General features: G+C 41.3%; 1 protein-coding gene across 1 annotated transcript in view; it reads left to right on the top strand.

The window, feature by feature from the left end:
- LOC125446869 (tetraspanin-3) overlaps positions 1-2,287 on the top strand; it is a 43,965-nt gene extending 41,678 nt beyond the window's left edge. Inside the window, exon 7 of the mRNA XM_048520833.2 lies at positions 1,645-2,287. Within this exon, the coding sequence (XP_048376790.1) occupies positions 1,645-1,737 (93 nt within the window). The 3' untranslated portion in view covers positions 1,738-2,287. The remainder of the gene's footprint in view (positions 1-1,644) is intronic.
- The last annotated feature ends 11,384 nt before the right edge of the window (positions 2,288-13,671 follow it).

Below are 13,671 nucleotides of genomic sequence, written 5' to 3'. Positions count from 1 at the left end.
CATTTTTTTTGGAAGGTTATGGTAAATGCATTTAGAAAGTGTTCAAACCAGTTCAGTGAAAACATTACAAAGTGGAGGAAAGGTTATTCTTATTACTTTAAATGTTGTTTAGACTTGCCTTAACCTGTAGTTCCATAGGTGTGCTTCATTAATTGTACAATTGTCTCTTCCTCTTCTACGCCCACTCCGCCTCATAAAATTTGAAATTGCAGTCATTAAGTTGTGAACCAAAAACTGATTTTCAGAAAATTATAGGTCCCCTCTGTTGTAGAGGCCCATTTGTACACCAAATAACATTTTATTATTGTTGTTTTTAAAGCTAACTTTTTAAATCCTTTTGAGTGCATAATTTATTGCCTTTCCAATACTGAAGAGTTGAGGTGTGACCACCATTTTGATGCAATTTGCTTGTATATTTCTAACCAACCAGGATTTTGAACTTTCTAAATGATTACAAGGCAGGATTGGAAGGCTTTCTTGTTACTTTGCCAGCTGCCTGAGTAAAGCTGAATCAGGTTGATTACTATCTGAACCTACCTATTTCTTTACAGTCTTGATCAATCCCCAGCATTGAATAAGTTTTCAATTTTACATGGGATTATGTTCTGGCTGTCAGAAGCTTATCTCAATAAGGATGCTAACTGTTGGTTGACGCATGATCCCTATAATGAGGTTAATGGAGCATTTTTTTTGAGAAATCAAGATTTCTGAAACATCCAGTTCAATTCATTTCATTTCATAGTCTTCATTTGGCTAGCCCTCAGTTCTGCTTGAAGTGCAGAAATCAAAGAATGCTTAGATGTTCTGACTGTTTTAGTTATTGTAAAATCCTGGAATATATGTGTAAAACTCTGTGAATCCTGTAACTAAATGCAGAGGTTTTAAGCTTCATCTCCTTGTAATAAATGTGAAGATTTCAAATAATTCAGAATTCTAAGCTCGGGCTCAGACATGAGTTTTCTAAGCCAGATTGATGTGTACCTGTAGGGTATTGTTTCATGCTGATGTGAACTGAGCTACAATGCTTAAAAGCTTGACTCTTGTCTGCAATATGCCCACCTGTATTTGAAATCCCATTTTCCAACAATCCCCATGTTGGTCAGGGTGCTGCTGTGTGTAATTGATGATTATACTATTAGATAATGTCAATCCAGCCCCTCAAACAGCACTGTTAGGTACATTCTGGCCTATGCATTGGCATTTTCACTGGGGAAAGTAAGTTGCTGCAATGTTGTGTTAAAAGGCAAATTTAAGATTGATTGGAAAATTTTATATTTGACTGATTAATGGGTCACCTCTAGAAATGGGCAAAAATGTAGAGGCAGAGATTTTGATTTTCATTCCAGAACTAATTAAATGCTTAAAATGGACAGGCTTTGTGTTTGATTAAATTGGGCCAAATGTCCTTTCTTGCCATTTGGCTTGTGTTCTTATTTGATCAGATGTGAAATTTAAGCTGTGTAACTGCCCTTGCAGTTCTGAGAATATTTCTTTTATAAGACTGCATTGTATGCTCATGTAAGCAGGAAGCCACTGTAATGGAAAGCAAAATGAAACGGTTATGAAGTTTGTCTTTGAGTGACTACTGAAGGTGCTTTGCTTTTATATGTGGGTCACCAGTAATATTTGCTGTTTTCTTCCTAGTTGCTGGGCATGCTGTGTGCTTTCGTTGTGCTGTGCAGGCGGAGTGGGGATCTTGCCTACGAGCCCCTTATCCCTGGAGGGACCTATGCATAAGCTGTTGCCTGGGTGTTCTGTTCTCCCCTCTTCCCCCTTCTCACCCCCTTTATCCTCATCCCCTCAATCTGCCATTTCCACTGTTGGAAAGTTCAAACTGGGTTTATGGCATTGAAGTGGTTCTTTTGTATATATCAAGTAAATCTAAAGCACATTTCACAGTCCAAGCTGCTGGGTTTAGTTCGCACGAAAGTGCACACTTAATGGGTGTACTGAGAGACCCTGTATAACTAGAAAGTAAACTGTACAAAAATGACTACTAAAACTGTAGCAATCAAGGAAACTGTAATCGCTAACTGAAGAGCATTTTGAGACTGATCTTCCAAGGTTTAAGCATTAACTTTATTGTCCTTAGCCTATAAACTGAATTTTGTTTTAATGTGTACTATCAAAATATTTTACATTGTATAGTATTTTTTCCAGTTTGCTGTCTGTGTAGTGAGTTCCAATGAGAAGTTTTATGATGTCCCTTGAAATAATGCAATCTTTTAGCAAGGATAGGGTATGTGAACTGAATTAATGAAAATAAATAAAGATTGTTGAAACTAAAGTTGTTGTGTTATTTGGTTTTAAATGTGATTAGATGAACAAAAGTACTTTCCCACAAGAAACAAATATTGTAACATGACATTAAGGGTAGTTTCTCTTGTAAAGTAGAAATGCTGAACTGGAATGTTTTGGATCTTGAATGGTGGAACAGGTTGGTAGGGTTGTATGGCCTACTCATTTGTACTAATGAATTTGATTTTTTGGGTAATCAATAACGGTTTTGTAGTTAGAAATACTAGTTTTCAATTCCAGTTTTAATCAGTTGAATCAGCTGCCATAGTGGGATTAGAAACAGTAGCTCCGGACCATTAGCCTGGACCTCTGGATTACTAATCCAGTGACATTACCACGACACAACAATCTTCTTACAAACCCATTTAGTACACTTTCACATGATTTGGAGACATGGGAATTTGACTCTTACCTATATTATTGCTGAAAAATCTTTGTTAGACAGTACAGCATGCATAGGGTCCATGCAGAAGGTAGTTAACTAGGGACCTTGAAGAGCTCCTCTCTACAATATTAAGCCTATTGCTAGTGCATGTGTTTGACTGAAGTCCGGAAACATGAGTATGAAACCTAAGATGACACTTCCCAGGAAATTGTGCTCTTTTCAAAGTACCTTTTTTGGATGAGACAAATAAACCAATAAAGTCCCATGACATGATTTAAGAGTAGGAGACTTTGCTGGAGGTCTGGCCATCAAGGGGTCCATCTACTCACTAATGATGTTTTAGCCTTGAGTGGAGACACATTCTTGGTAGCACAAAGTATGACTGCTAATGGTTATGAAGCAAAAATACTTGATTTGTCTTTAATACAACTTGGGGCTACCCCAAAGGTCTTCAAAGTTCAGCCAGAAATACTATTAGGAGAATATAATCAAAACAAAGATAGCATATCTCTGAACTAGTTACAAGTAGGCTTCAAATCTGTGAGGAGGAGCTTAGAACTACAGGGTAGCATCATTCATCTATTGTTTGAAGCCATTTTGATTTTGTCATCTTGTAACCACTACCAAAAAGGCAGGCTACAGATTCAGTCTGAATCGGTAAACATACGACGTGTTGTGGCCCAGATGGTGGAGCATTTTAAAGGCAATTTGTGGTGCAATGTGGGGGGACATCTTCTTTTTGTTTTAATCTGACAATAATCCAATCAGTTCAATTATTATTGCTGAGATAAAAGCCTCCTCTCATGAGTAATAGTGCTGAGTGCATTAGTTTGTGGATGTCAGTTCATATAAAACAGGGTTAATAACTGGAAATAGAATAGAGTTACTCTTGAGCAGCATCTGGGGAGAAATGATCACTGCTTCAGATCTAATTAATTGTCAATATAGTAACATGACAAAGGGTAGTTTCTCTGTAAAGTGGAAATGTTGAACTGGAACGTATGGTAGTATGGCCTATTCATTTGTATGCTCATGTGGAGCATAGTGTTTTGCAGTGGTTGGAATTTCACTGGGGGAACAGCCAATTGAAAGTGATAGCTCCATAAAAACACTGTAGTAATAACTAGGAGCAGACTTGGGCCGTAATACCCCTGGTGACCTTGCTCCACCATGCAATAAGATCACAGCTGGGGTTCTGCTCCACTTCTCTTTCCTAAACTCTACCCGTATCTCCCATTTCTCGTGTGCCTAAAAATCAGTCCAGCTCAACATTAAATATCCTCGTGACAACGCAACTGCATTTCTCTGGGGTCGAGAGTTATGAAGAATCTCAGCACTTGAGGGAAGGGAATTTCTCTATCTGTTCTAAAAGGCCACCCTGTCATTCTAAACGTTTAACTCCTAATTCTAGGCTTTCCAGCTAGAGAAGAACAGCCTATTGGCATCTGCCGTCTGAACCTTCTGACAGTGCCATATGTTTAAAATTAGTTCCCCTCTTTAAGTTCCAAAGAACATAGGTCCATTCCATTCCAGCACACTGACTTATAACACAGCCTTCATTGTAATTAGTGCTTTTGCCTCTGCTCTTCTGTTAGCAGGTAACTGCGTGCATCATTTGGAGGAATAGGATGAAACCCATTTGAATTTGGCAAAGCTCATCCTCTCTACATTAGCCATCATGTTGAAGCCAAGTTGTATTGAATGATCTCCATATCCTTGCTTCTCATCTTGTTATAGCAAATATTTATTTATTATTGAGTGGTTTTCTGTACTGTGTTTAGATTGAACTAATTTTCAACTATGCTTTCTGCCCCTATTATTGAAAAATCAGAATTCCAACAGCCTAATTTTTAAGTTGACTACATTTTCTCATCACACCCATAAATTGCTCAAGCTTTGAATATTTTCTTGCTGTAAGACCTACATCTCTTACCAAACCACTACTTTTCCCTTCTTTAGTTTTTCATTTTCTTTGATCCTCTGTAAAGAGCGAGCCTTGGTTTTTTTTCCCCACATTCAATGTTTAATGTTGTCACATGCTGTTGTGTGAATGAGTCTTGTTGTCCTGATTGAGTCGCGCACAGACCATCTGCACTATTTCAGGCTGTCACAAATGCTGCCCTCCAAGCTTCTCCACCCTCTTGCACGTCCTGTGTTTTGCACTTGGGTTTTCTTTTGCACCTGTTCCACAGGTTATCAAAGTGGACTGCACTGACTCCCTGATATAACAAGGTGTAGATCTAGATGAACACAGCAGGCCTAGCAGCATCAGAGGAGCAGGAAGGCTGATATTCCAGGCCTAGACCCTTCAGAAATTTCTGAAGGGTCTAGGCCTGAAGTGTCAGCCTTCCTGCTCCTCTGATGCTGCTAGGCCTGCTGTGTTCATCTAGATCTACACCTTGTTAGCTCAGATTTGCCAGCATCTGCAGTTCCTACTATCACTGCATTGACTCCCTTTCCTTACATCTTTTAATCTACTTTGTGAGAGCTAACTCTGCAAACTGGCTGCCACAGTTCTAATATTAAACATTATATTATTCAGCTATATTTTTGTTTAATTGGCTGTAAAGCACTGTGGAATAATCAAAGATTGTGAAGGGTGTTACATAAATACTGTCTCTTAATTTGCTCCCCAGCTGGTAGCAGTCTCAACCAGGCAACAAGGAGAGTATTCTAATTATCTTGAATTCCTGCACACACAGACTTGCACACAAGGTGTTGCCATGGTTCTAACTGAATTTCCAGAAACTGTCATGCCATGATATCAAGTGATACTTTTTCATTATTAAATCAATCGCTGTCCCTTACAACAGATGTACGCTTTAGTATCGCTGATGCTGTTTAAGCCTCCAGCAAGTTGTTAATAATCAGCAGCTATCAGTTATGTAGATTTTAAAGGGCTTTGGCCAAAATTCTCTCTCTCCTTTCCACATTTAACCAAATTTTTCCCCACCTTAACCCTTACCGTCGATTTTTAAGTCTGCCGCTGTTTACGATCTTAACCACTGAATTTGTAAGCAAATGTAGAGTCAGCTCAAGGAACAGTTGTATATAGACCAGGGAACCTTAAAGTTAAATTACCATCCTATTTTAATTTATTCAAGCTTCACTGTGGGTCCTTGAGTAATGGTAATGGTGATATCATGAGATGGGTTAAGGGAGAATGACCAAAGTGAGGTGGGAGGAAAAGGGTAGCTCAGTGGTTAGCACTGCTGCCTCTCAACACTAGAGACCTGGGTTCAATTCCAGCCTTAGATGATAGTCTTTGTGAAGGTTGCACACACATCCCATGTCTGTGTGGGTTTCTGCTGTGTGCTCTCGTTTCCTCCCAGAGTCTAAAGATGTGCAGGTTAGGGTGATTTGGCCATGCTAAATTGTCTGGGGTGTCTAAATGATGCGCAGACCAGGGTAATTAGCCATGGGAAATGCAGGTTTACAAGGAAAGGGTAGGGGTGTGGGTTTGTGTGGGTGCTCTTCAGAGTTGGTGCAGACTTGATGGACTAAATGGCTTCTCTCCACTGTAGGGGTTTTATGAAAAAATACCCTTTGTTAGTATTCTTGACACTTGTGCGAAAAGATATCTAGCAAGTTGGTTATGCTCTGTTGCCAGCACTTTTCAGTCTAATAATCTGCTGGAGGTCTTGTGGTGCAATCATCAACCTGCCTGGCTGTGTTCTCAATCCTCGAATCCTTCTGACACCAGTGGCTGATAGTAAGCAATGGCTACGTTCTTGGTCAGGCACGTGTGGACCCTGGACCTTCACTGTCCATAACTCTGGACTACAACACAAATATAAATGCATATGTTACCATAATAACTCTGCACTCTGGGTGACAAGAAGCAGATGAGAGGAGGTTCTGCTGAGGTTGGTCACTGGGTGTGAATCAGATTGCTGCCAACACCGCTGGGTTCAATCCCTTTTCTGGCTGGGATGAATTCAGGACCTGCCATTCCAGCAACGGAGAACTGAAGCAGATGCTGCTCGCATCAGGAGTGACTGGAGAGATGAGAGCCTGACTGGCACAGTGAAACACAGCTCAGCTTCACGGGGTCATGGGAAGTAAAAATCAGGAATTACAACTTGTGCCATTGTTCACAATGCTTTTGTGTTTAGTGCCAGGGTTAGAACTTTCAATAGACTCTGAGCCACTTTGTTACAGCAGCAGCAGCAACCTTATACACAAAACTGTTCTTTGTATGAGTCATCTATTGTTTTACAGCAGGGCAGGCTTCAAGCTGCATTGTTTTATTGTAAAGATCGTATTCCTAATGGACTTAATTTGTCAGCTTGTGAGAATGTACAAACATTGGAACAACTAACTTGTTTTATTTGGGTGGGGGTAGGGTTTGGGTTCTAACATTGGGGTAGAGGGTGGTGTGAATAAATGACGGTTGCCTGTCATGCCAGTCCTAGTTGTGACTGTACAGCTGTGAAGAGATCCCGTAATGATCTGCAAGTGTGCACCCATGACTTCCTAGTTTCTTCAAGTCTCAAATGTTTTGTCATGATTTTACCAGAAATACCATTACTCGTGCATTTTATTCTCCAATTTATTGGCCTTTATTTAAAAAAAATCATTCACAGAATGATGGCATCATTGGCTAGGCCAGCATTTATTGCCCAGAGGGCAGTTAAGAATCAACCACATTGCAGTGGGTCTGGGGTCACGTAGGCCAGACCAGGAAAGGATGGCAGTTTCCTCCCCTAAAGGATAACAGTGAACCAGATGGTTTTTCTGACAATCGATGGATCCAGTCATTAGATTCTTGAATTCAACACATATCTGGAATTAAAATTCCATCATCTACCATGGCAGGTTTCGTAGAATCCCTACAGTGTGGAAACAGGCCATTTGGCCCAACAAGTCCATTCCACCCCAGACCCCTTCCCTTACTTGTGCATTTCCCATATCTAATCCATCGAACCTTACCTGGGCACTATAGGTGATTTAGTATGATCCAAATGGTTTCTCCTCTCTTCCCCCCCACACCCCCCCCCCCCCCCCCCCAATAAAATTACCTGGGTGTCTCGGTTAGCAGTTCAGTGGTAACGCCACTAAGCTATTGCCTCCATTGTTGAATGCGCTGCCTTTTTCACATCCAGGACCACATACCTTGGCCAAATGGGTTCCTCAGTACCTCAGTGACCACTGACCTTTTGCCTCTGAGTCAAAAGATTGTAGGCTCAAGATCCATTCTTGAGAAGTTAAGGATTGCAATCAGGGCTGACCTTTTAAGAGCAGTACTGGGGGAGAGCTGCACTGCCTGACGTGCTGAGTCTCTGATGAGATGTTGAATTGAGGCCCTTCCTGGCCATTGTCAAAAACGGTCCCACGGAGGTTTGAAGAGTAAAAAGGAAGTTTTCTCTGTCCTGACCAACCTATCCCTGAATCAGCATCACTGAAAGCAAATGATCATTGTGCAGAACTTGTCAAAAATGTTTGTCCTGCTCATCAAGATTGTTCATGAGAAATACCAATATAACTGTTGTTCCTGTTTCACAATGGTTTTCTTGTGAATTGTCCTGGAGTACACTAAATTTCAGCAATAATCACTAAAGGCAGATTATCTGGTCACCACTTGGCTGTTTGTAGGACCTAGCATTAAAGGGAACATGAAGGGTTCCGCTTGAATAGTGGTGATAGTTATTTGATAGGGATGATGGTTACCAATGATTGGGTAAGTGCATGTTAAGGTGAGCATAATCTGGTGACACATCATGTACACTTACAACCATAAGGCTATGAGTAGGAATGGAGTAATGGCTGATTTTGTTTTTACTACCACTTCCTAACACTGAACGTGCTGTAGCTGACGGTAGCTCACTCACTCCCTATACTTAGTGATTAGGTATCTCTGTACACTATTGGGGAGTGATAGTGATCACCAGACTAGTAAGCCTGAGCCCCAGATTAATGATCCTGGGGCATGCATTCAAATCTCACCTTGGCAGCTTGTAGAATTTAAATTAAATTAATCAAATCGGGTGTTGAAAGCTCGTCATATTGAGGGTAACCATGACCCCCGACTGGTTCATGAATCAAATTTTAGGGAAAGAAATCCGACACTTCTGCTTGATCTCTCCATCTGATTGCAGACCCACAGCAACATGGTTGATTTCCCTTCTGAAATGGCCGAGCAAGCCACTTTAGTTCAGGGGCAATTAGTGACTGGCAGCAAAATGTCCACACCCCATGAATATTTTTTTTAAAATTTGGGGATTAAACCTGTCCTCTTGCTCATCATTTTGTGCATTTGAACTGCAAAACTCCAGTATACGTTTCATAAAGTACTAAGAATTTAAATCTACACTGCCTAAATGTTGTTTAATATTTGGGAATTCTTGTGAGAGCTGACATTGAGTGTGGTGTGGCTTAATTCCAACATATTAGTTAAAAGGGAACTTCATTCTTTCAGTGACCGATAATCTATTGGTCCTCAGTTACTGCAAGATTTAGTTACGAGACAAATAGATTGATCTGCCTTTCAAAGAGGAGAGTCAGAGGTCACCTTTTACAAAGAATCTGGGAGGCTCATGTACGCCACTTGTAAAACAGTTCTGCACAGCTAAGGAAAAGGGAGAAAGTTACTGACGATCCAGCCTTATGCCATGAGTGAGTGTGGTGCATTTCATGGGAATGTCTGTTCTAAAGAAAATCCATGATAATTATTCTAATTAGGGCTGACCTTGAGGGCAGCATCATTGTCATCCTACGACCCAGAAAGGCTAACGTTCAAGAATTTCCCAGGATGGCGTCTGAGCTAGACGCATTCGTAGACATAAAGATGAATGTTCCTTTTTAAAATTTAGAAACCTTCACAAGTTTGCAATGAGAAAGCTGAATGAGGCTTGCTAGCAGAATCCATTTTAAAATGTGGCATATAGATTGAGGAATACTGTTACAGTTTGCAAATTTTTTTGAAAAGTTGTAATTTATTTACTTGCAAGTTTCTCACTTCTAAATATATACAGTGTAATTGTAACTAACTTGTAATTCAGCTAATGAATTCAAATGCCAGTTATATTGAATTAAATAATTCCAGTTATTGGTTGATTGCAAGTATGTGGATTGTAATAGCTATTGTAAAAACCTGACTACTTCTCAAGATACAGGAGAAATTGTTTTTTTTTCAGAAGTGTGTGCTGCCACCATCATCTAATGTGGAACACAAGATTTTCAGTCTCACACTGGGGTGACTTCTTCTCTCATCATGGATCCAAGTGACCTGTGTCAGTGTTTGTGCCCTAGACCAGCCGCCTCCGATGCAGCTTCCTCAGTAATTACGACAATGATAATCACCTCATTCACTTCCTGAAGTAGCAGGTTCCAAACTCTCACCACTCTCTTTGGTTGACAATTTTTCCAGAATTCCTAATTGGTTTTATTGGTGATCTATGATTCCAAATCCTGGCTTCTCCTGTAGGTGAAAACGTCTTACATTTACATTAGAGGGGTTTAATCTGCAGTCATGTTTCAATCTTCTCTCATCTGGAGAATAGAGAGCCAGCAAGTTCAGTGTTTATTGATTGGTGTAACCTTTCAGTTCTGATGGATCTGTGATTTTGTTTTTTCACCTCCAGCACCTTTAAAGGGAGAAACCACAGACAGGCGAACAGAAAGCAGCAGGTGGTATCATTCCGACTCTCTTGTGGTGGCTGCCAAGAATTGGACAACTGGGAACAGGGCAGCATGGTGGCTCAGTGGTTAGAACTGCTGCTTCAGTGTCAGGCACCTGGGTTTGATTCCAGCCTGTGGCGATTGTAGAGTTTGCATGTTCTCCCTGTGTCTGCGTGGATTTCCTCTGACAGTTCAAAGATGTTCAGGTTAGATGCATTGGCATTGCCAAATTGCCCATAATATCCAGGGATGTGCGAGCTCTGCAGGAAGACTAGGGGGTGGGTCTGCGTGGGATGCTCTTCGCAGGATTGGTGTGCACTGGATGGGCTGAATGACCTGCTTCCAGCTTCCACATTTGCAAGGATTCTGTGATTCTCTTTTATGATTGTGTCACCACCTGTGGGTGGACATTTGTCACTACAGCCCCTTCCAAGATCTGTCCGAATCCAGTATTTTGCTGAAGCCCATTCCAAGGGTATGTTCCTTTAGCTGCTCCAAGAGGCCAAATTGCAGCCCAAAGAGCTGTTTCTCTCTTTCCCATATTGTGTTAGTCATCTCGGGGATACGGCAGATATCTTTTGTAAATAGCTGAACTTACTTCTTGTAAGTCTTAAATTATGTACTCCAACCTCACCCAGGACAGCATGATCAACTGAACTAGAGCATGGGAAATGAAAGCTTTCCCAAGGTATGTAATAAGAAGGGTCCTCACGTTGCCTTGTTACGTTCGAATGAGTTTCACAAATGTAAAGCAAAGTAGAATTACAACTTACACAACTCACTTCTAAATATACACTGTCTCCTCAGTCAGTCCCACCCTTTATCTTCAGGAAGATATCCTGGCATTGGAAGTAGTCCAGTAAACGTTCACCAAGTTGATCCTGAGTATGGAGAGACTATCTTATGAGACATTGGGCATGTACTCACTGGAGCTTAGAGGAATGAGGGGTTACACTTGCTGAAACACAAGGTTCTGAGCGGGGTTGGTAGGGTTGATGCAGAAAGGCTCATTCCCTTAGTGAGGCAATCCAGACCAGAGACTATCATCTCAGAGTAAGGAGTCTCGCTTTTAACTGAGCTGAGGAATTTCTTCAGTGAACATGTGGAATTCTTTAATGCAGAGGGTTGTAAATTGTCATGTATTTGAGACCGAAGGTAGTCATTTTTTTAATCCATACGAGAATCCAGGATTACAGACAAAAGGCAGAAAAGTGGATGATCTCAACAAATGGCAGAGTAGGTTGAATGGCCTACTTCTGCTCCTACATCTTTATCATCTCCCCTGCTCCTTCCCTTTAAAAAAATTTAATCGAATTCACATTAGTAACTTTCAAATGAATCTGCTTTTCCTTTAGGAGACATTTAGCAGTTGCATGAACAGACAAACAATAGAGGGATGCAGATCACGTGTGGGCAGATAGGATTAGTTTAGAGTGGCATCATGGGTTGGCACAGACAAGGGCTGAAGGGCCAGTCCTTGTGCAGCACTGTTCTACACTGCCTTTTCAAGCTGCACATTCCAAATGAAAAGAATTTTTATTCTCTCTCCTCTACCATGCATGTTGCACTGAATGTCTCATCAGCTTCCTCTATATAAATGATGGTCTTTGCCACGCTCATGGAATGTCTAAAATATTTTAAAATGAACGAATTCCTTTTTCTCCCCCTATCTGTGTGTTCCAGTTGGTGATATAGGAGTGATATTTTGAAAACACTTGAATCCTGCTCTGCACTAGTATTGATTGTGAATGTTAAGCTACATGCTCTCTATGGTTAAATCATGCGTGACCACAGGTTTCTATTTGGGTGTTTGAACCCCCTACTCATGATATTCCTGAGAAGTGATAATACTGCACCAGTCTCTGAAGCATACAAACTTTCTGACCTGATTTCCACTTGTATATCAGTTAAGAAATATGTAGGGTAAGATTTCTCATGTACGGCAAGTTGACAAACTTGTACACGGCATGTTTCCTGTAAAAGTGTTGGCAGGCTGGCTTTTGTCCACTGTAGCCTGAATGTTGATCCATGATTCTCAAACTGGGGTCTGCCAGGGCATTCTTTTGGGTAGGAGGATTGTAGAAATGGCCTGCAATGCTGTGCTGACCTCACAGGGCAAAGGTAAGTGAATGTAAAAATGGCCTGTAGCATCATCTGTTCTCTCTCCACCACGCTCCTGTCTTCTTTCCCTGCTCCCCACGATTTCTTCCGTCTCTCATACTCACTGTGCTTTTTACAGCAAGAAATAGATACATCAATCTCACTTTTAAAGCAACATACTACGGATACTGGAGATTGGAAATTTAAACCAAAAAATGCTGAGAAACTCAGCAGATCTGGCAGCATTGTGGAGAGAAATAGAGAGTTAACTTTCAAATCTAGTATAAATATTTTTGGAGCTGAAAAGGAGCTAGAAAATGATGTTTATAGAAGGGGAGGAGCTAGAATTGTAACAGATTGTGAGGGTGTCTAGAGCAAAGGGTGACATGGTGGCTCATTTGGTTAACACTGCTGCCTCACACAGCACTAAGCTGGGTCTGGGTGGGATGCTCTTTGGAGGGTCAGTGTGGTCTCAATGGGCTGGATGGCCTGCCTCCACACAGTAAAGGATCCTAAAGGGACACAGGCGCTGGTAAAGGAGTGATGGGGATGTCAGATATTACCTGTGTCAATGAGAAAATGGGTCTACTTTGTACAGTCCATACATGTGCAGGTTAAATGGAATGGCCATGGGAAACGTGGGCTTATGGGGAGGGTTGGTGTACACTCAATGAGGTGAATGGCCTCTTTTCCCCCCCCCCCCTGTAAAGAGTCTATGATTCTAAAACCATACCTCTCCAAGACAGTGGAAACATCCTTCCTGCCTAATCCTGTAAGGATAGCATACGCTTCACTGAAATCATTTAGTCTTCTGAACACGACAGAATACAAGTCCAAGATAATAAAATGTGAGGCTGGACGAACACAGCAGGCCAAGCAGCATCTCAGGAGCACAAAAGCTGACGTTTCGGGCCTAGACCCTTAATCAGAGAGCTCTCTGATGAAGGGTCTAGGCCCGAAACGTCAGCTTTTGTGCTCCTGAGATGCTGCTTGGCCTGCTGTGTTCGTCCAGCCTCACATTTTATTATCTTGGAATCTCCAGCATCTGCAGTTCCCATCATCCCAGAATACAAGCCCAGTCTCCTCGATTCACCTCTCACTGACAGTCCTGCCAATTCTAGCAATCAGTGTGATGAACTTTTGTCCCTCAAGAGCAAGTCTATCTAACCTGAAGTAAGCAGACCAAAAATGGCACACAGCATTCCAGGACAGCTTGAAAGCTCTGTTCAATTCCAGGAAGTCATCCATAGTCCTGTGCTCAAATCCTC

Source organism: Stegostoma tigrinum, chromosome 36, assembly GCF_030684315.1.
Source record: "Stegostoma tigrinum isolate sSteTig4 chromosome 36, sSteTig4.hap1, whole genome shotgun sequence".
NCBI lineage: Eukaryota > Metazoa > Chordata > Chondrichthyes > Orectolobiformes > Stegostomatidae > Stegostoma > Stegostoma tigrinum.
Note: the sequence above shows the minus strand (reverse complement) of the source record. Positions and strands in the feature narration are given on the sequence as shown.